The sequence below is a fragment of the Urocampus carinirostris genome, chromosome 1 (assembly GCF_059441175.1).
Source record: "Urocampus carinirostris isolate Australia breed hairy pipefish chromosome 1, RoL_Ucar_1.0, whole genome shotgun sequence".
Classification (NCBI taxonomy): Eukaryota; Metazoa; Chordata; class Actinopteri; order Syngnathiformes; family Syngnathidae; genus Urocampus; species Urocampus carinirostris.
In genome coordinates, this window is record NC_142349.1 from 33,422,039 (window position 1) to 33,448,006 (window position 25,968).

Below are 25,968 nucleotides of genomic sequence, written 5' to 3' on the forward strand. Positions count from 1 at the left end.
ATTATCAATGATGAATGAAATGAATGAAAACTTTGTTTGGAACATTATAAAATAAAAACAGGACAAAAACAATAACTCGATAACAAAATAATGTTTACATAACATGTTTGAAAAGGGATAGTAAGAAGCAAACGCTTATTTTCCCTACCCCTTCATTTTCCCTATTAATTACATTCTATAGATAGCTCCAAATATAAAGCTGTTCACTCATAATGACAGGTAGGCTACAATCTAAATGAGAGACAATGAGTCAAAAACGCACATTGCCGCCCTCACCAATAACTGAACAGCCACAGTAAAACACAAAACCATTTGGCAGATAAGGCAACAACTCGTGAAGAGGGTCCGTCAAACACAAGCTTGTTGGTGAAGTAAAAAGACAAAAAACTTCACCTGGGAAACAAGATAAAGGAAATCTGTAACCATTCTTTTCAAGGTCACACTGCTATGGATTTGGATTGGCAAACAAAGTCATGCTGTTGAGTTCTCAAATATTAAAATCCATTGATTGGTGAAAATGTTGCTTTGTTTTCGTTTGTCACACAGAGCGAATCACTCAATGTATTGTGAAGTCACACTTGGAGACGTGTCAGTACAGCGCTGAGGACATGAAGAGATTCACCTGGGTGCAATACACATTCGAGGAAATGCGTGCTTTTCAGAACAAGGTATTTATTATCGCTCCATCTAATACAGGGGTGTCAAACTCATTTTAACCCTGGGGCCACATGATAGAACAAACATTCTCTGGGGCCGGACTAGTATATTACAGAGAAAGAAAAATAGAAATAAATAAGAGAAAAAGAGGGAGAGAGAAAGAGAGAGGGTGGGACAAAGAAAGGGAGAAAGAGAGAGAGAGAAAAGAGAGAGACAATGTGATAAAAACAAAAGAGATAAAAAGAGAAATATTGAGAGAGGGGGAAGAAAGAGAGAAATAATTCCAAGAGAAAGAGAGAAGGGAAGAAAGAGAGAAGGGGAAAGCAAGAGAGATAAAGGGAAAAAGGAAGATAAAGCAAAAGAAGGTAAAAAGACACAGAGATAGATAGAGACAAAGAGGACAAAGAAAGAGAAAAAGAGAGACTGAAAGAGAGATAGTGAGCAAAAAAGGGAGAAACAGGGAGAGAGAGAGAGAGAGAAAGAAATACAAGTACAGTATAAGTTTATAAGTTTGTGATAGGCACCTGGCTTTGGAAACATCAAGTGGAGATATTTCAACCTGCTGCTTGTTTTTCTCTTGCGCTTCCCTCAGCGTTGTCTCACGGGCCGGATTCAATCCCTTAGTGGGCCTGGTTCGGCCTGCGGGGCGCCTGATCTAATACAAATGTGATCATTTTTTAACTTACTATAAGAATACAATATAAGATCAGGATCATTTAAGTGATGAAATAATCATCATGTCCTTTATTTGTGCTCATCAGACGGCTGAGTGGATGTGGCAGCAGTGTGCAAACCACATTACAAATGCCATCCAGTATGTGGTGGAGTTCGCCAAACGAATTGCTGGATTTATGGACCTTTGCCAGAATGACCAGATTATTTTGCTTAAAGCAGGTCAGTGTACTGTCCACTCTGGTTATATTTAGACATTGTAGGTCTCTAAGTTTTAATAGAGTAAGCACGAGTCTAAAACTTGCTAACTTGAGTTCTTTTTGTTCTTTGTCTCCAACCTTCTCTTTGTTCTTTTGACTCTTTTTTTTTTTGGTCAATGGGGAGAAAAAAACATTATTTTGAAAAAAATTTCACCAATTCCTTTCATATAAATTTACTATATATGTGGGACAAACATGTATTTGACAATGTATTTACTTACTGTAAATTGAACACTTTGAAACATACGTTTGTGAATATGTTTAAATGGTTCAAATTGTCACATATATGCTGTGTTTTACCCTGAATCCAAATTTACATTTGTCCTTGTGTTTATGTTGGAGTATTTTCGCCCCCCTCTACAAAACTCCTCCCTCCCTCCTCTCTGTGCATCTCTCCACATCTTTGCCCCTATGGGTAACCTTTCAGGCTGCTTGGAAGTCCTGCTGATCCGTATGTGCCGGGCTTTTAACGTCAACAACAGCACCATTTTCTTTAATGGGAAATTTGCTCCGCCCCAGTTCTTCAAAGCACTTGGTGAGCCTCACACAGGAACCCTTTTACACAATTTCCCAAATGGTTAGACCAACGCATTTGCTGTATTCTCTCGTTCTAATCGAGGATTTGGAAAAGCTCACTTACTAATAAGAGATCTTTTATGAAGCATGCTTTTCTATTTAAAAGTCTACCATGAATATATGTACATGGAAATGGAAACTTTGTGTACATCCTCAAAAGCAGTATTGAGAATTTAGAGTAGAACACACATTAGCTCATGCTGGTTTAAGATCAAGTCATTGTGTAATTTTGTAACTGTAATCCTGTGCAGTCCTTTGAGACATTTTTGTGATTAAGGGCTATATAAATAAATTTGACTTGACTTTTTTTTGACTTGACTTGATTAGCATCGTAATGATCTCACAGAAATTTCATGATGATTCATTTTAAAATAGGTTATGAATAAACAGATGCATTTTTTAAATGCAAAAAAGTTCCCGCATATCAAATAAGTAATATGTAGAAATCTTATTGTTCAAACACAAGCCTCAACATTTCCCCCTTGTGAAAAACTGAGCCGAAATACTCCTCCCCCCAAAAAGTAGGTGTTGGATTACAGAAAGGAAAAATGTGCCGTATGTCATTGTTACTTCAAGAAGCAGTGGCTCTTGTTCCTTAAGATGTCTAAAACGATTGTACAGTGATATCCGTGCTTGTTTAGGTGGATTATAAATGGTATGTCCAATAGGTATAAGTAGACAAGTCTGTTTCAAAAAGCCAACCTAGCCCCCTCACGCCATTAGATGATGTAATGGCTGATTCTTGTACTTATTCAGGTTGTGATGACCTGGTGAGTGCAGTATTTGAACTGGGGAAAGGACTCTGCCGCCTCCAGCTGTCTGATGAGGAGATGGCGTTGTTCAGTGCGGCTGTTCTTCTTTCCCCTGGTGACTATTTATCTTCTTTTTTGATATTTTTGTTTTTTTTCCTTTTTTGTGTTTATCATAGCTGCAGAAACACATTGCATTACATACTGTACCATACAGTCAATATTTGCTTTTAGAACAAACCAAAATGGTTTGGTGCTTGGTTTTTAATTATCTCAAAAGCAACAAGATGCTTTTGAGAGTCATATTAAAAGCGATCCGTCAACCCTAACAAGTTATTTTACTTGTCAGGGAATAGCAAACTGGGTAACAAGTGTTTTTGGGCCTGTTTCAGATTCTGACAATATAGTAACCTTGAGTTTTTTTTTAACCTAGAGGATCACAGTATTCCAATTACAGCTTTAAATTGTGTTATCTTGAAACGTTTGAGTAAACAAAAGCGTTTTCTCCAGAATGTAGAGCTAAGATTTTAAAAAAAAAACAAGAAGAAAAAAGAATCCCTTTAGTATACAAAAAAACATTTTTGTTTAAAAAGAGGATAAAATACAACTGATGGAAAGTTTTAGTGGTCTGGCAACCGACTAAAAAAACTAAACTTTATTAATGGAATTCAAGAATAGTCTTTGCCTTATTCCATCTTCTCATACTTGGACACTTAAATTGCATATTGTACCTTTAACAAATTTCTGTTAATTGTGATGAAAAAGAAATAATACAAATAAATTACAAAATGAGTTTATAGTATGGTGCTTTATGATATAAACTAACTTTATTCTGTGAACATTTATTCTTAACAGTATTTAAAATTACATTTTGAAATACAAATAATTAAAAGCCCAGAATAAGCCTCCCAAAATTCACCTGTAATTTTGCTTATGTGTTCCTAAACTTAAATGTATTGTCACACTGACTCTTGGTGTGCGTGTTTTGGCCACTTAAGGGCTCGGTCACACAGCCGTTTGCGTCTGTATCGCGGGTAAAATTTTGCGATTTATTTTTTTTTTGCCTGTGGTTGCCCGCGATGGAAAATGCGCAAAATTGGCCAACCCGCTGTTCATCGGTGGTATGCCCGCAAAACAGACGCCGGCGACTGTTCCGCTCCCTCATCGCGTCATTTCCGCGTCATTTCCGCGTGTGGACCACGGGTATAAAAGCTGCCGAGCCGGTGTTATGCCGAGAAATTCATCCTTGCCGAGATTTGCATCCCCTCGCTACTACAACCACTTTTACCTCGTTTTATCTCACTTTTCGGGAATTTAATGGCGAACATATAACCAAAACCACTTCGTCTTGCATTTGTTGGGAATGTAATACAACTTAAACCATTCCGTCTTTGTATTTGTTGTGAATGTAATCGAACGGTAATGCACGCCGTATACAAATCTCGGCAGGGATGCATTTCTCGGCATAACACCGGGCTGTAGAAATCATAACCGCTCAAGACGCAGTCCCGTGAAGATCAAGATTTCAAGCTATGGCACCGAAGAAGCCAATATGTTATTATTGTAATAGTTTTTCATTTTTATTTTATTATCTTGTTATGAAATGAAAAGAAATGTCAAGAAATAAAAATGGATTAAAACGAGGTCACTACGGTGACGGGGATCCATGTCCACCCCTTGACGTCTCGAGCACAACTGACGTGTGCTCGGCAAATCGCGCTGTATATACGCGGAAAAAGGCTTTTCACCGTCACACGCGTAACACGCTAATTTCACGTAATAACACCGCGATACAGGCGCAGAACATGCTTTGACCGTGCTCCACCCACGATTACCCGCTGAAATATCGCGTCCTACCCGCGTGTAACCACGCCCTGGCCGCGGCCATAGCACGTCGTTCCGCGTCATTTCCGCGTCATTGCCTCGTGTGTACCACGTGTGCTGCCCGCGGTTAACACAGGGTCTAAAGTTTTGAGCAGCGCAAAACTTTTTCGCGCGGCCAACCGCGTGTGAATTTCCGACCGCGTGTAAAGCACTGCTGTATCTCGTCTGTATGGCGATCTCAAAGCGTCCAACAGCGTCTGCTTCACAGGCAGAAATTTCTGGCCGTGATTCAGCCTCGATACAGACGCAAATGGCTGTGTGACCGGGCCCTAAGGGCAGTATTACACAAACACAGTACTTAGCTGGTGACACGCGTACTTTGTCAACTCATAGTTTGGGTCAATCGTCTCAATAAATTACAGTAGAGGCAATTACAATAAATATTTATGCAGACTATTCATTTTCTGGATTTTGTTCTTTTTTTAGTTTCCGTTTTTTAAATTCACGACAAGATTTCCCCAAAACATTTTTGCACAGCACTAATACACGTTAAACATAACCAACAGCACATCAAGCAACAGTTTATACATCAAACTTCGTTATTTAAAACAGCCTCCATTCCAGGTGATTTTTTTTCCTCTTGTGATTGGTCAATATGCTTATATTTTCCCCATGGATTTTGTGTTGTTGACTTTATGTTTGTTGGGTATTTAAAAGGTTAAATAATGTGGTAGGTTATCTTTTTTATTTGTAAATATTTTAATTTATGTTTTCAGAGTTGTTCAGGGATGTGTTTCACGATTTGCTTTTTAAAAAAATTATATAGTTTATTCTTGCATTCCGTGGTTTATTCGTTGGTGAACTGAAGTCAATATTTTTAATTTACATTTTGTTGTGTCACACTGGGATTCTAGTGGCTTTATTTTAAAGTAGTTAGTGTAAAAACTAAGTTAAAATAAGTTAAATGTTCACTGAATTGTGAAAAACTAAATGCAATCATAATTTAATAAAATAACCGATTAAAAAAATTATTCATTTCTTGCATAATATTACATTATCATTGGTAATATACTGATGACCTGTCTTTTTTTCTCTTTTTTTTTTCCAATAGCATTTTACTTATTTTCTCACTTTTCATTTTCCTTGTTTGTTTCTGTTTCTCTTTTTTTATTTATTTCCCGATGTTTTCTTTTTTTGCTTTCTTTTCTTATTTTGTTCTCTATTTCTCAAATTTGCATGGACAGACGCAGATACAGCTGAGAATATATATGAGATATGGATTTTATTATTTTGAAGCGAAAGCCACTGGAGTGAAACACATTGGATCTTATAAAAAGGGCAGCAAATTATGCTCAAAAGGAATAAATTTTATTACCGGTACTTAAAATCGTTTTAGTTTTGGTGGTCTTTATTAATGTGAATATGTTCGACTATCTCTCGTTTAAACTGCACAATACTTTCTTTCAATAAATTTTAAGTTGAATTGTTTTTCTCTATTTGGGTTGCAGCTTGTAATTAGAATGGGATGGTGGGTCTTGAAGTATGACCAGTTGAGAACTACTGATCTAATGTGCCTTTATTCTGATTTTACCAGACCGACCCTGGCTGATGGATGGCCAAAAGGTTCAGAAGCTTCAGGAGAAAGTCTACCTGGCACTGCAGCATAGTCTATTCAAGAGGACTTCTGAAGAGAAGCTGGACAAGGTAGGACTCAACTGCTCAGTAAGCAAAAAAAAAAAAGAGAAAAGGCTTAAAAATCGCTTCAACTTTCAACAGATGCTGTCCAAACTACCAATCATGAAATCCATTTGCAACCTCCACATCGACAAACTGGAGTTTTTCCGTTTGGTCCATCCGGAGACAGCATACAGTTTCCCCCCACTGTACCGGGAGGTGTTTGGAACTGACATGTCCCTGCCCGACTCCACCAACAGCTAGACAGACGTGCTGACTGAAAAAAAAGTCGACAGACTGACGGAAAGGTGGCGAAATTGTATTTAGAAGAAGGGAAAAGGAGAAACAGTCGGATAAATATGTGGACAATCGACAACCAGCAATTATAAGACAATCTACAACATAAAATACTCCAGCTCCCGCGATTTCCAAAGTAGCCATCCACTTTCCTGGCAGGCAAGGCACCTTACACTATGGACCACACACGACCCACTCATGCTCCTCTGCGTATTGCAGCAGCACCAACAAGCAGATACACGAGGCAATGCAAGTTTGGTAACTTGTATAAATGCGCCATCTGCTGCGGGTCGGCCAACCAGTAATGAATGTACCTCATCGACAAGCGCCGGTGCACAAGCAGGACTAAACAGTGAATGTACAACCTTGTCACACTAGAAAGTTTGATAGATGCTCGTAGAAATAAGAAGTCAGTCAATATTGGTCTTATATGGTATGTGTGCAAAAACTAACCAATTCATATACTAACTTAGGGACCAAGATCACAAATTGTTATCTTCAAAAAAGAAAAAAAAATCACATTGTATCCTCGAGCCGCTTCTAACAAGATTTCGTCCATGTCGGTGCTGCCTTGAGTAGGCTCTTGAGAAACCTCAGTCCCGCACATCCCTTTCCTTGCAAACGCCACTTGGAGACAGGGCCGGATTGAAATTCTTTTTAATTTATGTACACATTTATATACAAATATTTTAAATAAAGAATGTAAATACATGACTATGTGAGACTGCGGAGCATGTGAGATTAGTTCAGAACGAAAGGGGAGAAAAGTGAGATGTGCACAAGGAAGCTGATATTTTGACTCTGGACAATTTTCCTCTCTATATAGTACTCTCAGGTTTCCATGGCAACCCCCACTTTCCTCATGACAGGACCCACAAAAGGGGCAAACGGACACGTGCTGTCGATGCAATCAGGGGCAACATGTCCGAACAATGGAGGAGACAAATTTTCTTTGTTTGACATTTACACTGAGCTCTAATACCAATGGCTCTCCCTTCCCTGGAGAGAGGAGGACAACAAAAGACCTATATGGAAAAGATGAAGGAAGGAAAACTTTATAAACTTTATAAGACGGGATACATAGTGTCTACCCCCGCCCCCACAAGAATTTTAACCAGCAGTCATGTGGAGTATAATTTGATCACTCATGTAGTCGCACTTGTTAAGGTCCTTATTGGTGGTCCATACTTTGTATCATAATCCTTCTTTGCTGGTTGGATCAACTGTGTCATTTGTACAATTGTTCTTCTAAACCTCTTTTGGTTCCAAGCCCAGGACTAGTTTGAGTAAAAAGCACTTAAAATCCCCTTTTTTTTCCTCACTGGACATTTGTCTATTGCATGACAGAGCTATCAGCTTCCCCCCTGAGAAAGGCCAGTAAGACGTTTTTGGTGATGTATTTGATTTTCTATCACTCAAAGTCCATCAACGTTTTACTTGAACAAAAGCTTGAGGAGGTTGTTTTAGCATTTAGCTGGACATGTCATACTTGGGGTGCTATGAAGTTTTTGGGCTAGCACCCTGCCACTCAGGGAGCTAGCTGTGATCTCTTGTCCTTTTTAAATGACCAGTCTTATGGCCCTCACACCTTTGCACCCCACAATCATAATCACTGTGGACGTAAGTTCTATTTTTGTGAATTTTGCACATAGTCTGCCCTGCCCTTTCCTGTGTGTCCTTTAATTGTAACATTAGATTAAGGAGCATTTACATAAGTGAACCAACAAATCCGTTTTAAAACAAATGCAATTTTTGGGGTTTATATTTTTATTTTGCCGTGACCTGCACTTCGGTAGTTGTTTTTCATCATTTGATTTACTTGTGTCCAATGTTGCCCATTAAAAGGAATGTAACCCTCAGATTTTATTTTGAATAATACGTCAATGCAGCCCCATTTGTCTAGACCAGAGATCTCCAGCAGGTAACCCTGAAAGATCATTTATGTGCCCGTCGATCTGTTCTGAAAATTATTCACCAATCATTTTGATTTTCTAGTTAAATTAATTTTTTAGTAGTTGACTGAGTATTTCAATCACCAATCTGGAAACATCATATTGATAACATGATTATTTTTTATTTTAGAAATACATATCAAATTGGGTGCCCTTTTGCGCTAATTACCGTAGTAGGGGTGGACAATAATGTTGTTTTGGTATCAATCCGATCCAAGTAAATACAGAATCTATTCCAATCTGATACTGATACTTGGAAATTGAACTCCCACACCTTGAGTTACTTGATACTTATGATAAAAGTGTTTTTGTTAAGTTAAACAACTACAATGCAAACTTTAAGAGTATAAATTAAAAAAATATTTGTATTACGACTGTTTAGAGACCTAGAGTCAAACAAAAAAGCATCAATGTAACGTAAATACAAATATTACAGGCTCAACATGAGGTAAATATACTGTACCTTCCATGTCACAATACTTAAAAATGACCTCAAGTGCAAATATTGTAAACAATATGACGCAAAAAAACCTTTAACAATATAAAAAATCTATACCATCTCAGATAAAAAGTCAAAAGTGTCAAACAAGAAAAGCAGAAATCAGACAAAAATACAGTTATTGTACAACAATGTCAACAAGACAACAGAAATTTTGGAAAAAGCGGCAAACTCAAAAACACCAGATTGACCAGGGATTTGAAAGTGCACGTTATAATCTTGTGCCCCTTTATAGATCGAGAAATACGCTAAATACATCAAAAATTTTTAAGCATTTATGACTTCATCAACTATTTTGAGTTGTGAAACAAGATTCCCTAATATTTATGTTCTATAAAATGTGTTCTTCTGTTTTAATCTCATGTGCCTTTTAGTTTCATGCGCTTTATAAATGAAAATTTATATTTTACAAGTGGGTATTTTTAAAGGTGTCTCTTAAAATCAGGTGCTCCATATAGTCCAGAAAATACGGTACCTTTCATTGCACAATATTTTGAAAATAAAATCAGTGGTACAAATAATGTGAAACCACACATTGTCAAATTTGAAAGTTATAATGTATGCATAATCTTTCGACAGATGTACAACATTATTTTAGTGATAATTAAAATTGGAAGACAGTATCAATATTAAAACTATAGTATCAATTCAATCCAAGTATTTGCCCAGTACAAATAATGTCTATCAATCGATCAACTCAACCTTAGTAATTAGTAATAAAATGTAGCCCTCAGCTTGAAAAGAGTTGGAGAACCCTGGTCTAGACATTGTACTCTTATTTAGGATTGCAATTTCTGAAAATGAGTTGAGCAGCAAAATCCCCCCCCTTTTTAATCCTGCTTAAAGGGCACCAATTTTCACCCTTTCCGTGGACTGAAAATGACATCAAAATTGTTCCAGTTGCCGGTGATGCCCAATCAATGCTTCATCTTTTTTTAAACCGAGCTTTGATTGGTTGTTAGATTGAAAAGCTGTGATAGCATTATACATTGACAAAAAGTGGCAATATGGCCCCTGACGAAGATCGAATAAAAGGATTTTGCTGCTTTCATTATATTTCCCACACAAAATATTAATCATCATCCGGGTAGAAATTGAACGTATTAGCACTTAGTTAAAATGGATTCGGTTCATTTCCTTTTAAAGTCAGTAATATTTTTATTAAACAAATGATTACATTAAAAAAAAGTATATTTTCTCCATTTTCTTTCCTCGTATTAAATGATGCGCAAGATATATATTACCAGTTCAAGACAGAGTCTCACAGCTCAATTTATATTGTTGTCCATCGGAATACATTAAATGTGGTTTTAAGAATGTAATAAAAAGTTTCTTTGTTTGATATGTCTGTCATGTAGTCAATGTTTATTACATCAGAATTACTTTGGGAGATAATCAAGTGTGCCAAGAAGAATGATAAAATATGTTCTATCTTTTGAAAACAGGCAAAATCTTTCATGATTCACGTCACTCAGACCATTTGTCTGTAAACAAATATTAAAAAGTGACATGAGAGAGGAGAAAATGAGAAAAAAAAGAAGTGACCAAAATAGAAAATAACGGTGAGTAACGTGTAATAGTAATTCATAAAAGTTCTTAATCGCTGTCTACAATCTTTGATTATCTGGAAATGAACCCCAGTCTGTTGCACATAACCAAGTAAAATGTTTTATGTTCACCTGTATTTCTTATAATTTTAATGGATGACAGCAGCATTTGAAAAATTGTCATGTAACAATTAGCTATACTGTAGAGCTAGCTTGATTTTCTTGCAGTGTTCTCATTTGTAGACTCAATCTTGTGAGACATATCTTAAGTTATTTTTATCTTGTAAGCAAAAGGGATGAGCACATTATCTTTTTTTTATTGTGATAAATATTTTATGACCTATTACCCACAACTAGCGTGTACTTGTTTAAGCTGTAATAATGTAGTCCAAATAGGGAGGCTTCAGCCTGATCATACTAAAGTGACTGAACAGCAATGATAAAAAGAAATTTGAGCTCTATACATGCACTGTTCATTCTTGAAGGTGATATTTATTTTCTTAATTGCTAATCATTGGATTTAGTTAAATTTCATTTTCTTTGTTCATTGTCTACAAAACATTTCATTCGCGAGAACATTGGTTCGTTTCCATGATTACAGGAACTGAATTTATACATTGTCCCAAATCAGGCGCCAAAAACACTAGTCCACCTACATTTTGCAAAACCCGAAAGTATTTGGAGAAGATGTAACGACAACAGGTAGATCAAATCATCAAAATGGCAAGAAGTGTGACAAGTCCTTGTAAGAGTCTTTGATGTAACTAATGGAACTAAAACAAGGATCTTCACACATGCCTCTGCACAATGATGGGACGAGTAAAAGAGTTTTCAACATCTGCAGTGACTTTATACTGTAAATATCTTTACACATATTTGATGAACTCTCCAAAAGAAAAAAAATCGGGACAAAATACATTGACCTGTATGATTTTTTTGGTCACTCAGGGATGACCAACGTAGAGGAATTTCAAAATGGTAAAATGTTTTGGGTTATATTTTTCTGTTGTGGTTATCTGTATTTGTTTCAACTCAACTGCCTAACTCAACGTGTGCTCAAGTGCTTCCTCCTGTCCGTCATGGGTCTCAATCTGCCAGAGAAAGCAACGTGACGTCACGTACAAAGGGTCAAACCCCCAAGAGATGAAACAAGAAGAGTTTATTCAAGCGCTTCTAAGAGTGACGCATACGTGCAATGCGCCACACAAGCCGCTTGACAGAAGCTGCAATGATGATTTCAGCCAGAAGATGGCATTAACAAGTAGAATATTTTAAAGTTACGGACAACACCTTTAAGAACTCCTCGCTTGCAACTAAATACATCATCGCTTTTAAAGCCACATGTGATAGGTAGGACAAAAATGTGCACATTTTCCAGGATATAGCTATCAGCGCTGGATGTGCGCATCCGCACTGGAAATTGGTAGGACGTCTCATTGGGTAGGAAGGAATTTCAGAACACCTGGCCACGAGAATATTGTCAGACATTAAACCGGTCATTGGTACAGAAAAGGTTGATGACCATTGCTTTATAGCACTCATTTTCAGTGCACTAAACAACAAAGCAACATCCAACAATGAAATATTACACCTTAACTTTCTATTTCAAATCATACCTGTCAACCTGTATGTTTTTGCCGTACAAAGTAAGTTTATTATGCATTTTGAGACGTGTACGACGTACAAGAAAATCTGTACGGAAATTTGTCAATTACGGGTACCATCCGATATACACCGACTATCACGAAACAGCAAATCAATCAAGTGAAACGAGTTCTATCTAGCCTCTATCTCGTTGCAAACGAAGCAAGCGGTTTGATACGACTGTGCGCATGCGTCTGCCGCCTGGGGATTTCCCATCATGCATCATTCCGATCACACGTGAACAAAGCGAAAGCAGAGCAGTAGGCCAACATTATAACATAGTTTTGAACTTTTTTTGGATACAATCATCAAGTCGCGATGGTCAAACCTGAATTAAAAAGCCGTAAGTCATTCTGATCTGAAAACAACAGGCGGGGTTGATTGAGTAAATTAGAAATACATGTGGTGTTAAATCATCGGATTTCATGTGGTAGTTGCGTAGTGAAAGGAAGTCCGTCTCTTTTTACAGAACCGGCATTTTCGGCTCAACTCATTAAAGAGAGACGGCTCTCAAACGGCTCACTTGCTTTTATGCATTACTGTATATTATGAATTATTATGTTGTATAAAGAAGTTTAGAAAAAAAGGAAGTATAAAAGGAGAAAATGAAAAAAGACAGGTTGGTGGCTATCCCTTTAATCAGTATATTGCCAACAATAATTTAATGCAGAAAATGAATTAATAATTTGAATAAGAAAATGTATTATTCTACTTAATTATATTTGCATGTATTTTTTCCTTCTACAGTGAACGTCCAGGCTACTTCATTTTTGAACTTTTTTAATAATAAACCTCATTCATGTCGTGCAACTCAGTATCTCACAACAAAATGTTAATCAACAATATATATGATATAACAAAACACAGGTACAATATAACATGTTAAACTACATTAATAAACACGTTTGAAAAAAAATATGGTGTAAGATTATTTTCTATTTTTGTAAGGGAAAATACGAGAGTTTGTAAGGGCATGTATTTCCTTGATTACAGGTGAGGTTGAGCCTCACCTGCCCCCCTGACTCTACGTCACTGTTGAGAAGCTATTTAAAGAAATTAATACCAGGACTCGGCGAAAACGCGAGTACACGGTTCTTGGAGTTGGGTGGAAATTTAATAAAGTAAGCCATTAAAGCACGCTTAGATGGTGGAAAGACGAACCTGGAGGCGCCTCAGTAGTTGACCCACTTCGACGTTCCCGGAGCCTCCCACAACAAGCCGGAGCCAGGAAGCTGCGGTAGTCAAGGAACTGAAGCCACAGGACATTTTTTTTTACGTTCCACATCTGCCGTCCTAAATTTGAAGACGTGGTACTCGACTGCTCGCTAGTATTTGCTAGAGCGCTCAACCACAACTTTTCCATTTGTCACTCGTTGAATATTTCTCCCTGTTGGAGAAGACTGACACCATGTCCGTCGCTGGAATCAAGAAGCAATTTTACAAAGCCAGCCAGGTAGGAAGGCGATGATTTCCTCACACTTTAATCAGCCGACTGCTAACTTGTTGCCAGTCTTTAAAGTCATATCTGCGTTAGCCCCAAGCTAGCTGCTTCATCAAGTAACGTCAAAATGTCCCAGCAAACGTCTTTAAAATTGTCTCCACAGACGGAATACACTTTTAACTAACCCAATAAGAGGTTGTTTTCTATAGCGTATTGTGAGTGTGAATAACTTCTCGGCGCTTGAGTGCAATGCATTATCCAACCGCATTTCCAAACTTTCTTAAATGTTAAGTCATCTTTAAACTGTTTCTGAAAACTTAATTACTCGTACAGCAAATTTAACAAACTTGAGTTTAGTGGCGTTGTTTCAACTTTTACCGGGAAGAATATTGTAAACACAGTTTGTGGCCATTTATTTAGTCACAGCACATACAAACAAGATCAATAATTTATTAACAAGAAGAAACTATAAGCTATCTGACAAGAACAACTCTGCGATGCAATTATACAATTTATAAACGTGTGTCTAACGGGAGTAGGGTGAAGCCAAAGATTTTAGGTCCCTTTCTCTGTTCCATTTTTCCTTGCAGGGCAGACATGTTAAAAATCACAAGAAAACAGCACCATGCCCCCAATTAGGAAAATTAGAAAACAACGAAATTGCATTGCAAACTCTTACTAGTATTACTATTGACTCCCATAACATATAATAACCAAAGAAACACAATATACAGTACAATAAAACTGTACTGCATTACAATATATATTTTAATGTGAAGTTTATTTTGTGTGGCTGTTGCCAAATCCAGGACGATATTTAGTTGTATGTGTTGTCTTAAAACGAAATTTTAATAGATAAATGGTGTGGGGGTCAGAAGAAAAGCCTTAATCCAGGAACACATGCTAGGGAGATTTGGAAAAATACTTTACCATCTGGCCAACATTTCCCTAAAGTGGCCCAAAGATAATTGGTCTTTGGCATTTGGAGAGGAGCAACATTTGAAAAATTAGAACTGCTTTGAAAATCATTTTACGATGGAAACCAAACTCATAACTGATTAAAACCACTTGATCAGGTATTTAACCAAGTTGAACAGCTAGTCAATTGCCTTTACATGACAGAGCTGGGTTTCTGTTTCCCCATTACAAATGTGAAGTGCACCCACAACACAACTCAACATAACTGGCTGAACCGGTATGCTTTGAAGATGCTTGTTTTGCAAGTAACTCTTGAAAGGCCTAACAGATGACTGGCGAAAAGCATCCACTTTGTGGGAGTGTCATACTGTATAATAAAACTGGAATCTTAGTTATGTCAATATCCTTGCCTATACCAGTTTCACAGGCCAATAGGGACTTATTTCGTCAGAAGCATGTCAACTCCACAATAAAGGCCGACTAAGCTGTATGATTAATAACGAAACAATCACATTTTCTACAACTTGTTCTTATGAGTGTTTAAATTGCGAGTTTTACCGGTTTTCTAATTTGGGTACAATGACACAGAGGTTACGGGCAATCAAAAGTTACGTTTCAATCAGGTGAACAAAGAACAACCATTTATGGCTGTAATGCAAGATTAAGCCAGCTGCTCCCAAAATGCACCGATACAATCTGCATGGTGTCTTTGCTTTACCATGCTAAAATGTTACAAATTATTCTTATGTTGGCGAAGCAAAAATAAGTTGAGTGTCTCTTTTATGAAATACATGGGTACAGCTGCAATCCTATAAGAGAAAACCCTTTTCTCATTTTATAATAAATTCAAACGACATTTTTCAATCAAATATTGAGCCCAACAGAAGGCCTTAAACATTAGAGATTTGTAACAGTTTGAATAACTCATGTAAATTCCTAAACCTCGAAGATTTTGCTGCAAAACCTTAAAAAGGACAGTGGGTATTTTTGGGTGCCTCCAACCATCATTTATGATGAAAAATAAACAATACTGATTTTAATAACAAACCAAAATAAATAAGTAACTATTATATAAATATGCATTTTTAAAAATACTCGTAGGTCAAAAAATCGAATTAAATTTACACCATATAAGCCTCACCTAGGTATAGTTAACATAATTATATGCCATGCTGCTACTACCAGTACCCGAAAGACCTCACGAAATCCTGGGCATAGAATGGTAGATGGTCTGCATTTATATAGGGCTTTTCATGTCAATGAAGACCTCCCAAAGCGCTTTACAATGTGCTTCACACTTACCCATTCACACACTCACACACCAATAGGGGGTCAGCCATGCAAAAAAAAAAAAGAAAGGAAAAGGGTCGAGTTTGGTCACTTTGAATTTCCGTAGTTTGTATTATTATTATTGTGCTTTTAGGCATCTGTTTTCGGCTGCTCTAAATAATACAGCAACATCTAGTGGTCAATTTATACACAATGTCCCTTTAATTGTCTTTAATCTAAGTCTTCAAATTCCCTATACTAATGGGACTATTGTCAGTTAAGTTAATTTAAAAAAAAAGAGTACCGTATTTTCCGCACTATAGGGCGCACTGGGTTATAGGGCGCCCCCCCCAAAAAATAGTTTTATAGGAGAGTAAAATATTTACAAATACAGACTAATGAAACATGTTTCTTTATGGCGTACTTTAGCAAGCTTGCTATTCAGTCATCTTTTTCGGCCAATTGCAGGGTTTGTTTTGGCCCTCTAGCCTATCCGAGGCTCCGAATAACTTCAGCCAATAGCGATCGATTCAAATGATGATTGACACATTGGTTAGCCAATGAAACGCCGGTATATAAATCCCAGTATACACCGCGGACTACTCCACGTTCGGGGGAAAATCGAGTCGGCGGCTGTTGCGTAAGTTGTGAGACCTTGCAATTTAATATTGAGCCATATATAAGGCGCACTGTATTATAAGGCGCATGGTCAGCTTTTGAAAAAAAAAAAAAAGACTTTTAGGTGCGCCTTATAGTGCGGAAAATACCGTAATGTACTTTCATTTTATTTTTCGTGACAGTTACTTGCTCCTTGATGTTGCAAAATATTGGATTTTAAAACACTTAACCAATAAAATGTGATCAAAACGTCATATAAAACATTTAGTTAAAAATGTAAGCCCATCTTAATTTCTGTGGATTGTTATTCTGGAATTTAGTCTTTGATTTCCTTGCGATATTTGGTTCTTGAACTCTTAAAAATAAAAGTATATTGATGCTGTTAATTATGCATACAGTCAATTTATTCTGCGTTCTCAGATGGTGAGTGAGAAGGTAGGCGGTGCGGAGGGAACCAAACTGGATGAAGACTTCAAGGAGCTTGAAAGGGTATCACATGTATTTCAAGATAACCAAGAACCTAGAGTATATTTGTGCACACGTGCTTGCTTAACTGTGTCTGACCTTTTCTCTCCCAGAGAGCAGATATTACCAGCAAAGCAGTGGTTGACGTCATCAACAAAACAACTGAGTTCCTCCAGCCTAACCCCGCCTACCGCGCGAAGCTGACTATGCTAAACACTGTGTCTAAATTCCGCGGGCAGATCAACAGTCCTGGCTACCCACAGTGTGAAGGCCTGCTAGGAGAGTGCATGATCAAATACGGAGGGGAAATGGGCCATCAAGCCAACTTTGGTAAAAAAATAAATTAAAAAAAAGTCATTTCAATTGCAATAGGAATCAAATCTGAAATTAATACTCCCAGTTAATTTTAAAATAAAGCTACTAGGACAAAAACCTTATTGATGTCTTCCAGAGTACTTTTTAATGAATTTATGAATTGACAATGTTTTGTGCAATGCTAACTAGTACTCTACAAGCTTCACATGTTACATTTGTCCTCCAGGCAGCGCTCTCATCGCCGTGGGAGAATCCATGAATAAATTGTCTGCCATCAAGGACAGTCTGGACATTGACGTTAAACAGAATTTCATTGACCCGCTTCAAGGAGTGGTTGAGAAGGACATCAAAGATATTCAGGTACAATTAATTTAGTCTACAAACAAGAAATTATTTGGGGTGTCACTGTTCTCATATCTTCTAACCGCCTGGGTCGTCGTGGCGACACTTACTGTGGTAACCCCGGCTAGAGGTAAGATGGGGCCTAAAAATCAAAATCAACCAGACCCGACTAATGAACTTCAGTGACAGGACCGGGCCAGAAGCAAACCCGAGGTTTAATATTTTTGTCGGGCTGCCCGCCAGACCAATTCACTTAATTTTGCCAGCCCAGCCCGAAAAAACCCAAATTTCATATTTTACTTACTCAGGATGTTTAAGTTTCAACACTTTTCTTTATGAAAATTCCATGGCCTGCAACTTTTTTTAGTAATCACTTCATCCCATTGTATTTTGGGCAGAAACGAACACAAATTTCATTAGGGTAAAATTATATACATAGTTTAATAAAAATGATAAATGCATTTCGACAACGACATAACGCTGGCACGCAGAACAACAGGCGAGACAATTGTAGCGAAAGAGAGATCTTGATGCGCATTTGCCTGATTACGCGGAGACATACTGCAGACCACTAGGCTTTAAATAGATTTGTGCAGCTCTTGAAAGAAACATCTCCCGGATGCAACTGGGACGCATCATCATTGATGTATCCTGTGTTCACTGAGTGTTTCGGGTCTCGCAACATCAGACACTCTCCCCTAGGTGACCCAGCCGAAGTGGATCACGCCTCAACTTGCGTCCCAGTAGCAGCCCATGGATCTGCCCTTTTGAGCCATTGCCACTTTGTGACTTTTTCTGCAGCTTCACTAGCGGATTTTATGGCTTTCTTCTTGGCTGCCCCTGTCACACCCAACCGTCCTAGGACTTTGCAGTATGACCGTCAAGAAAAACCTCTGAAGCCGACCTCTATTGGCTCAAAGAAAATTTTCCAGCCCCTGCAATCCTCCACCAGCTCCTGGTATTTTGTGCATTCAAATAAATGAAAAAAGATACATGAAATTATTATTTCCATAGTCTGAAAATCTAAGTAAATAATCAAAGAGCAAGCACACAAACTACATAATAAATAAAGAATAACAATCTTCATTTTTTTCCCCATCAAAACACACATAAACAATTTGCTTTAAGAAGCACAGAATTTGAAACAAAATAGATAGGAACATTTCGAGGAAAACGGTTTAGGGTTCGGACTTAAGATCCTACCTCTAACCCTGGAAACATAATTTCTTTTTAATTATCCTGAGCTGTGACTAAACTGGAAAACATGGAAAGCTGCACACAAATCCCAGCGCTAAAATATGTAGTTGTTTTCGTTTTAGACATCAAGATATTACTGTGTGTTAATTTTCTTTCACCAAATCAGCACCACATGAAGAAGCTGGAAGGCCGCCGTCTGGACTACGACTACAAAAAGAAACGTCAGGGTAAAATTCCTGAAGAGGAGATCAGAGTGGCTTTGGAGAAGTTCCATGAATCTAAAACGTCGGCTGAGAGTTCCATGTACAATCTGCTGGAGATTGACGTGAGTGGCATGACGCCATATAAGTTGTTCTAAAGAAATACTGTAAAATACTCTTATTCATCACAATCTATCAACTGGCTAGAATCAGGTGTGCTTTTTAAATATTTGATGTTTTAATTGTGGAATATCCACAAGAGGGTTGGAGATAGAAGATAGCCGCTGTGCTACTTGCAAATGTAAATACACACTTTTGATATAAGACAGACCTTATACCCCGTCAAAACGTTTTTTTCTCTCTTCTTACAGAGGTGGTCCTCAAATGAGGGTAATAGTATTCATACGGGTACTTGAAGGCATTCCAAGGGGTACTTGGGAGTTATTAAAAGATTTGAAAAAGTACTTTCAAAGAAAAATGCGATCATTTGAGTGCCATTTACCCCCATTGCAATAAAATAGATACCCCATTGTCAAATAATACTTCCAATGAGCTTATGTGACACAGTTTTGCCCATTTTACTTATTACACCCCCCCCCAGAAAATAAGGACTACAATAAGTATAATTGATTTCAAATTATCCACGATGTCAGACGAGCTTGATCCAATTTTTCTTGTTTCACTGGGAACTTGTCATTCTAGTTTTTTTTCCATCTTTTAATTTGAGCAAACATCTGCAAATCGCCAAACAATTTTTGAAGCACTTATTGGTGGTACTCAGTTGAAAAGAATATTCCGCTGTGGATACATTAATAAAGAAATGTTGAGAAATATTGCCCTAGAGAGTTGTTTCATTTCAATGTTGATTCCTAAATTTCCAGATTTAAATAAAAATCAATGAGAGTTACCGTCTGTCATTGACTTGGCACAGACACACGGAAAGATTACTTGCAATCCTGAACTGTGTGATCATAATTGACTCGTTTTTTTTTCAATTTGTATCTGCGTTTTACTTTTACATTCATGGAAAACAACAGAAGTTTTGTATGTAATTACAGTACAGACGCTTCCCTATTTACGAACAATGTAGTTTTCAGATTAACGTTTGTAAGTTGATTTTGTTCGTATGTTGCTTCAATGCTATATTTTGTATGGAACGTATGTTTAAGGTTTATATAAGTATGTTTAAGGCTTATATAAGTAACCTGTATTGTTATGTACTAAAAGAATAATAATTTCATGAAATAATATGCTCTATGACGATAAATAAAGATATGTTTAACTTACTTTTTGAAGATGAGCTTCAAAAGTTAGGTGACTTCCTCCTCGTGGTAAAAAGTGGCCGAAAAAAAGTGTTTGACCATTTTCTCAAACGCATCAAGCTTTCTTATTCCACTTTCGTTTCAAAAGAAACTGCTTGCCTCTTCCTTACACTTTACACCAACCATATTGAACGGATGCCCGAGATATTAAACATCAAAAATGTCAAAGTTCTTAGCGCGCTGGAGTTACAGTATAGAATGTTTACACATGAACTAGGAAGTAGAAGCTGGATTTCTTCTTCGGTGTGGATGCTGGGTGACCTCTCACAGCGGCACACGCCGGTAACGGCAGAAAGAAGCACTACAGTAATGTCCTGTACTTGGAAAAGTGTGCAAACAATACAAAATCTAACTTACAGCAATGTCCAAGTGTTTTTCGACATCCCGAAAAAAATGTTCGTATCTACAGTTTTTCGTAAGTAGGGGAGTGTCTGTACTTCTAACGCTAGAAGCAATGCCTCTGGTGATTGCGAGAGACAAATGAGAAAAGCCTGCCCAGCAGTGAAAAACCTATCTAAGCCACAGCGATTATTGTATTTGATAGCATTTATTTCTATTCTTTGTCACTCCTGCACTCTTATTTGACACAGTCTGGTGTTTTTACATAATGACGCAAACTGAACTAAGAACACAGTATGTAATTGTTGGTTCCTGTCTTAGCTAGATCAGCATAGTGATCCGGTGAAACCTTTTCTTTAATGAGATAGTTGAGCTTTAGTTTGGGTCCATTAACAAATGAGAACAAGCCGTGAACTAATCTGTGGATCAACTGGTACTAGGACAGAAATAAATATCGAGAATTTTTATTATCACAGTGTCCAGATTTAATTTTGAAAATATGACCGTTAGTTAACATCTGGGGACCATTGTTAAAACATATTGCCTTTGTTTTATTTTTTGTAGGTGGAGCAGGTGAGCCAGCTGGCAGCTTTGGTTGAATCCATGCTTGAGTACCATCGAAACGCCACAACAATACTGGAAGAACTTTCTGCTGACATGAAAAGCAGGTTAGCTGGGCTCAGTAATGATTACTGCTGCCTGATATACCGGGACCTTTTTTTACAAGCCAAGTAAAAGTAGTGACTATAATATTTCATCCAGCAAGCAGGGATGAATGTGCCTGGATTTCTTTCCAACTCGCTAAGCACAATGTTTTTAAAGGGATAGTAATAATTGATCAATTAATGATCTCTAACGCTATGGTATTCGATACATTCAACTGCCTTTCCGCCTAGATATGACCGCACAGTCCCTTCAACTTGGACACATTAGCTTTACATCAAATCCTCATAAATTCAAACCTGGCAAATAATTCCTTAATCATCAAACCATTGGTAACATTTTAGTAATTAAGAATTTAATTTACTTAATGCTCCTACTGCTTTCCAAACAAGTTAATAGTGGTATTTAAGTGAGTTAGTCACCGGCTATTGTTAGCTGTACTAGCTATGCGACTTATCCTTCCATTAAAATGTGTTATTCTATTTTTTTACAATTCTTATTTTTTTCAATCATATTTGTTAGAATTAATTAATGAAACAGAACTTATCTTTTTAGTATTATAGCCAAACTCTACCTTCAATCTAGTTTATATTGAACATTTAGGTTGTCATTCTCGTAAATGATCAACTAAAAAGACTATCGCTAAGATATTTCTGTAAAAATAATTGTTTATCCACTTTCATATGTTTCACTTTTAATCATGAATATATACTGTGTTTTATGAAATGTTTATTTATTGTGTAACATTTTTTATACCGATGTTAAATTTTACATTTGACACAGGGTGGAGGAAAGTGTATCCCGGCCAAAGCCAGTGTACAGACCCAAAGCCAGACAAAGCTTTGATTATGGAGATAATGAGCACTCCAATGGAGGTTACACACCAACAGCAACAAGCCCTCCTGCTTATTCTCCAGGTGAATGCTTCTATTAAAGTATCTCGTGGTTCAGCATCGATTTGTTTTTACAGCATATGAAAAACACTCACACTGACAAGCCTTCTCGAGGGACACAAATGTATTATTTTGCAATTTATGCATGCAAATGTTCCGTGTTCAAATTATGTTGAAATTGTGTTCAAAGTTTTTGTCATGAAAAAGTGGGTCATGCATGCAGCACATTTGTTTTGAACGACTGATTTGTGTTCCCCTTTGCAACATGATTAAGGGCCTGGTCCTTCCTTCCCGAGGAGTTCCATCAAAAACAGAGCGAGTGAGTTGGTCACAAAGACAAAAAATGCTTTGTTTCTTAGCTGTGCTTACTCTTTTGAACAGTGCTAGGCAGAAAAGATGTTTGAGGTGGAGGGTGCAGTTGGGGCCCTGCACTCAATCTAAACAACACAACACATTGGGGCCTCTTAAATGTTGACCAGTTGGGCTCCAAAAAAAAAAACTAATGTTCTTAATTTTTTTCCCAAGACCTACAGATTCTTCCTTTTTTCTTATATAAACTGTTTTTTTTAATCACCTCTTGGGGTTAACGTTTTCAGAAGAAAACCTCCACCAAGAGAAAAATGTTTCCATAAAATAACCAACAGCTCTTACTCATGGTTTGTTTTAAATCTAAAATTGGCAAATAGATGAGGTATATTTCAATATCAGAGTAAAAAGTTTTTTTCTGATCCCCCAGATGAAGGTCTAATTTCAACTACTAAATCTAAATTCAACATATACTTTTATGCAAATAGTTTTTGAGAAGCTGGAAACTGCTCTTGATGGAGGTAAAAGTGGTGTTTTTCATATTGTTGCCGTCAAGCAGACCCCTGTATCTCAGAAAAATCATGGCATCTTGCTAAAATTGACGTTATTTATAGAGCAGTATATTTTCAATCGTGAAATTGACCAGATTTGTACCTAGTAAACAAAGTTTTTGTGCTGGACAGCAACAATATGTTGATGCAGGTGTCAAGCTTCGACCAGTGTCATTTTTAAGCCTTATAAATGCTGACTTTGATGGCTTCTATTCCAGACTGCCATACTCCTGGGGTGGAGACATTTCACTCACAACCTCCGATGAAACGTCATCTGAGACTATACTAACCAAATGAGCATCAACGAAGATTGTCCAGGTGTTCCCAAACCTCACAGTGTTCTTCTGTCTTATTTCAGCAACCGAGCCGTGCTGTAGAGCGCTCTACGACTTCGAACCCGAGAATGAAAACGAGCTGGGCTTCCGTGAGGGCGACACCATCACCTTGGTCAGTTACGTTGATGAGAACTGGTTCGAGGGGAGGCTTCGTGGCAAGACGGGATATTTCCCCACGAGTTATGTTGATATCATTGTTCCACTGCCACACTAAATGGGATCCAGAGGGATCAAATGGACAGTGGAAGCACTAGTGCAACATCTCATAATACGAACCTTTTTTTTTTTTAATCGACTGATTCGGTCGGAATGTATTACGTATATTTTCAAACTTGTTTTCTTCTTTAATCTCTTAAGACCTGGCAATACACATAAATGGGCATCACATTTTGGGTTAAAAGAGCTCAACCCTAGAAGTTAATGAAGGATCAAAGATTTTTAAATGATGGTGTGATCTTTGGCGCACATATGATGGACCCACAATGCACCATGCTTTTTATCCCCACTGCTCCAACTTAACTAATGTGAAAGAAGATTTTTAAGGTAATGTATGCCACACTAATAAATGCTAACACTTTATTTGTGTTTTCACTACGTGAATTTACGCGCCACTGTACTGTTTATCACATCGCATCCCCTTAACATTTGCTCCACTGGCCATATCAAGCAGGCCTGACTTTTTTTCTTAAGGATCCAATACTGCCATCTAGTGACCGTTATGGTTTGAGCTATACTACACACTGTCTATATTAGCCAAGGAATATATCGATGGCCAAAAAGGGAGCTTCGTTGAGCTCATTAGTTAATTTGATAAATTACTTAATTGAACAGGACATATCGTTAACAATAGGTTGTTACAGCCAAATCAGCTTCGTTGGATCAATGCTAGTGTTTTGATTAAATACTGCACCCATAACAGTCCATTTTATCAACTCTAGAAGTGTTGTTGTTTTTTAACACTGAACAGTATAGATTTGTAACACTGTTGTATTGGAAGCTCAGAGCAACACCTTAAACACGTCAAAAGTTGTTATATTAGCTCCATCTGTGTGTGTGGACTCAGAAACACTTTCCAGTGCTGATCTGCCGGTTCTATATAGTTTGTCTAGCATTTTAATCCTTTTGCCTATCACTGTGTTGCTAGCATAGAAACCCTCCTCGGAACAAAACATTTGGAGCAATGCAAAAACATTTGACGTAATACGGATTAACATAATTTAATGAATCCCAAGTCGTGCTTTTTTTGTACTAATCCAAGCCAAAATTTAGTTTTGCTTCTCTTTCGTTTCACCTTTTTCTGAAAGGATCCCTAAAAGGTTCCACTCTACAAAAAGAGGAAGGGCAACATCTTTCACATTTACAAAAAAAAGAAGGGGGTTGGTGCTCTTTTGTTTATTTCTTTCACCCATCTCATCCATAATTACTATTTTATGAACATGGGTCAGAATAGGATAAAGTATCCGGCTCGATTGATGCTGCTGGCAGTGTCGCTTCCAGTCTTTATTTTCATCGAGCAAGCTGTGAGTCGGTGCAGGTTGATGAATCATCTTTTCTTTTTTTGTGTGTGTGTGTGTGTGTGTGTGTGTGTGTGTGTGTGTGTGTGTGTGTATATTGAGGTATTTTTTTTTTAACTAAGCGGTACACCATGGCTGCGTTGACTTTCTATGAGACAAAGACTGTGAACTGCAAAGTTTGCTCAAGTCTTCAAAATGCCAAATTCCTCTTCTGCCTTGTATCAACTCCATCGTCGCTGTTTGAGGCTTCAGTGGAAAAGATGGGTCTTTTTAGCTGCGGATTATGCCCTCCCCCTAATTGTCCTGCCGCCTGACCCCGCCCGGTTCCCCTGCCCCCATCCCAATCCCACGGGGCTTCTTTGGGATCTTGTTTTATTCTCGGATCAGTACAGGCTTCTTAATTTTGCATGAATATTCCCGCCCCCCATCCGCCTCGATTTTTAACTGGGTGGTTCAGGTGTGGTTTTGTATGCCTCATTACACTAAATTAAAGGGGTGGGTGGAGCAATTTGGTGGCAGAGGGGTACAGATTGAATGAATGTTGGATATGAATAATGTATTTGAACAAAGGCTTCCGTGTTTTATTTAGAAGCTGCAACTGACTTTTACTGTAACACTAATTTCTGAAAGGCCCTAATGAAGTGTTATCATCATCTTTATCTTAATGTCCTGTGTCAAAATGTAACGTCTTTGCATGTGTCCTTATTTTTTACTGGGAGGCTAAAAGTGGGATTATCCTGGATTATCATGAGGACAGGTGGATTACGTTTTATGATGTTTGATTTTTGTTTTGTTTTTATGTTTTATATGTATACGGGGTTGAGAGCTGTATATTTTGCTTATTCAAATAAAAATTGAGTGCTTTCTGGTTCTTGTTTCACGATTTGCAGCTTTTTGTCAGTTCCTCATTCTGAAGTTTGGGTAGCATA

General features: G+C 37.6%; 2 protein-coding genes and 1 long non-coding RNA gene across 4 annotated transcripts in view; 2 read left to right on the forward strand and 1 right to left on the reverse strand.

Moving 5' to 3' along the window:
• The window catches only part of LOC148374396 (nuclear receptor ROR-beta-like), a 23,789-nt gene extending 13,287 nt beyond the window's left edge, over window positions 1–10,502 (forward strand). The window contains exons 5-10 of the mRNA XM_088335906.1: window positions 547–668; window positions 1,419–1,551; window positions 2,017–2,124; window positions 2,922–3,032; window positions 6,333–6,442; window positions 6,515–10,502. Coding sequence (XP_088192032.1) covers window positions 547–668; window positions 1,419–1,551; window positions 2,017–2,124; window positions 2,922–3,032; window positions 6,333–6,442; window positions 6,515–6,676 — 746 coding nt within the window. The 3' untranslated portion in view covers window positions 6,677–10,502. The remainder of the gene's footprint in view (window positions 1–546; window positions 669–1,418; window positions 1,552–2,016; window positions 2,125–2,921; window positions 3,033–6,332; window positions 6,443–6,514) is intronic.
• The window catches only part of LOC148374398 (uncharacterized), a 17,746-nt gene extending 3,755 nt beyond the window's left edge, over window positions 1–13,991 (reverse strand). The window contains exon 1 of the long non-coding RNA XR_015850491.1: window positions 13,513–13,991. This is a non-coding gene — a long non-coding RNA (uncharacterized LOC148374398). The remainder of the gene's footprint in view (window positions 1–13,512) is intronic.
• Window positions 13,399–25,919, forward strand: LOC148374399 (endophilin-A2-like). Of its 2 annotated transcripts, XM_088335930.1 has the most exons (9): window positions 13,399–13,804; window positions 17,018–17,086; window positions 17,176–17,392; window positions 17,604–17,737; window positions 19,083–19,241; window positions 21,342–21,445; window positions 22,224–22,357; window positions 22,608–22,652; window positions 23,549–25,919. In XM_088335930.1, the coding sequence occupies exons 1-9, from the start codon at window positions 13,760–13,762 to the stop codon at window positions 23,737–23,739; spliced, it is 1,098 nt and encodes a 365-aa protein (XP_088192056.1). In that variant the 5' UTR covers window positions 13,399–13,759; the 3' UTR covers window positions 23,740–25,919. The 2 variants fall into 2 exon arrangements, with proteins under 2 accessions (XP_088192056.1, XP_088192065.1); XM_088335939.1 differs by lacking the exon at window positions 22,608–22,652 and having other exon boundaries at window positions 13,403–13,804.
• Window positions 25,920–25,968: the final 49 nt, after the last annotated feature.

Bases quoted from the DNA above. Each gene is read 5' to 3' on its own strand.
- LOC148374399 (XM_088335930.1), top strand. From the start codon at position 13,760: ATGTCCGTCGCTGGAATCAAGAAGCAATTTTACAAAGCCAGCCAG. The intron at 13,805-17,017 runs GTAGGAAGGCGA...CTGCGTTCTCAG, and splicing joins AATTTTACAAAGCCAGCCAG to ATGGTGAGTGAGAAGGTAGG. The intron at 22,358-22,607 runs GTGAATGCTTCT...AACATGATTAAG, and splicing joins CCCTCCTGCTTATTCTCCAG to GGCCTGGTCCTTCCTTCCCG.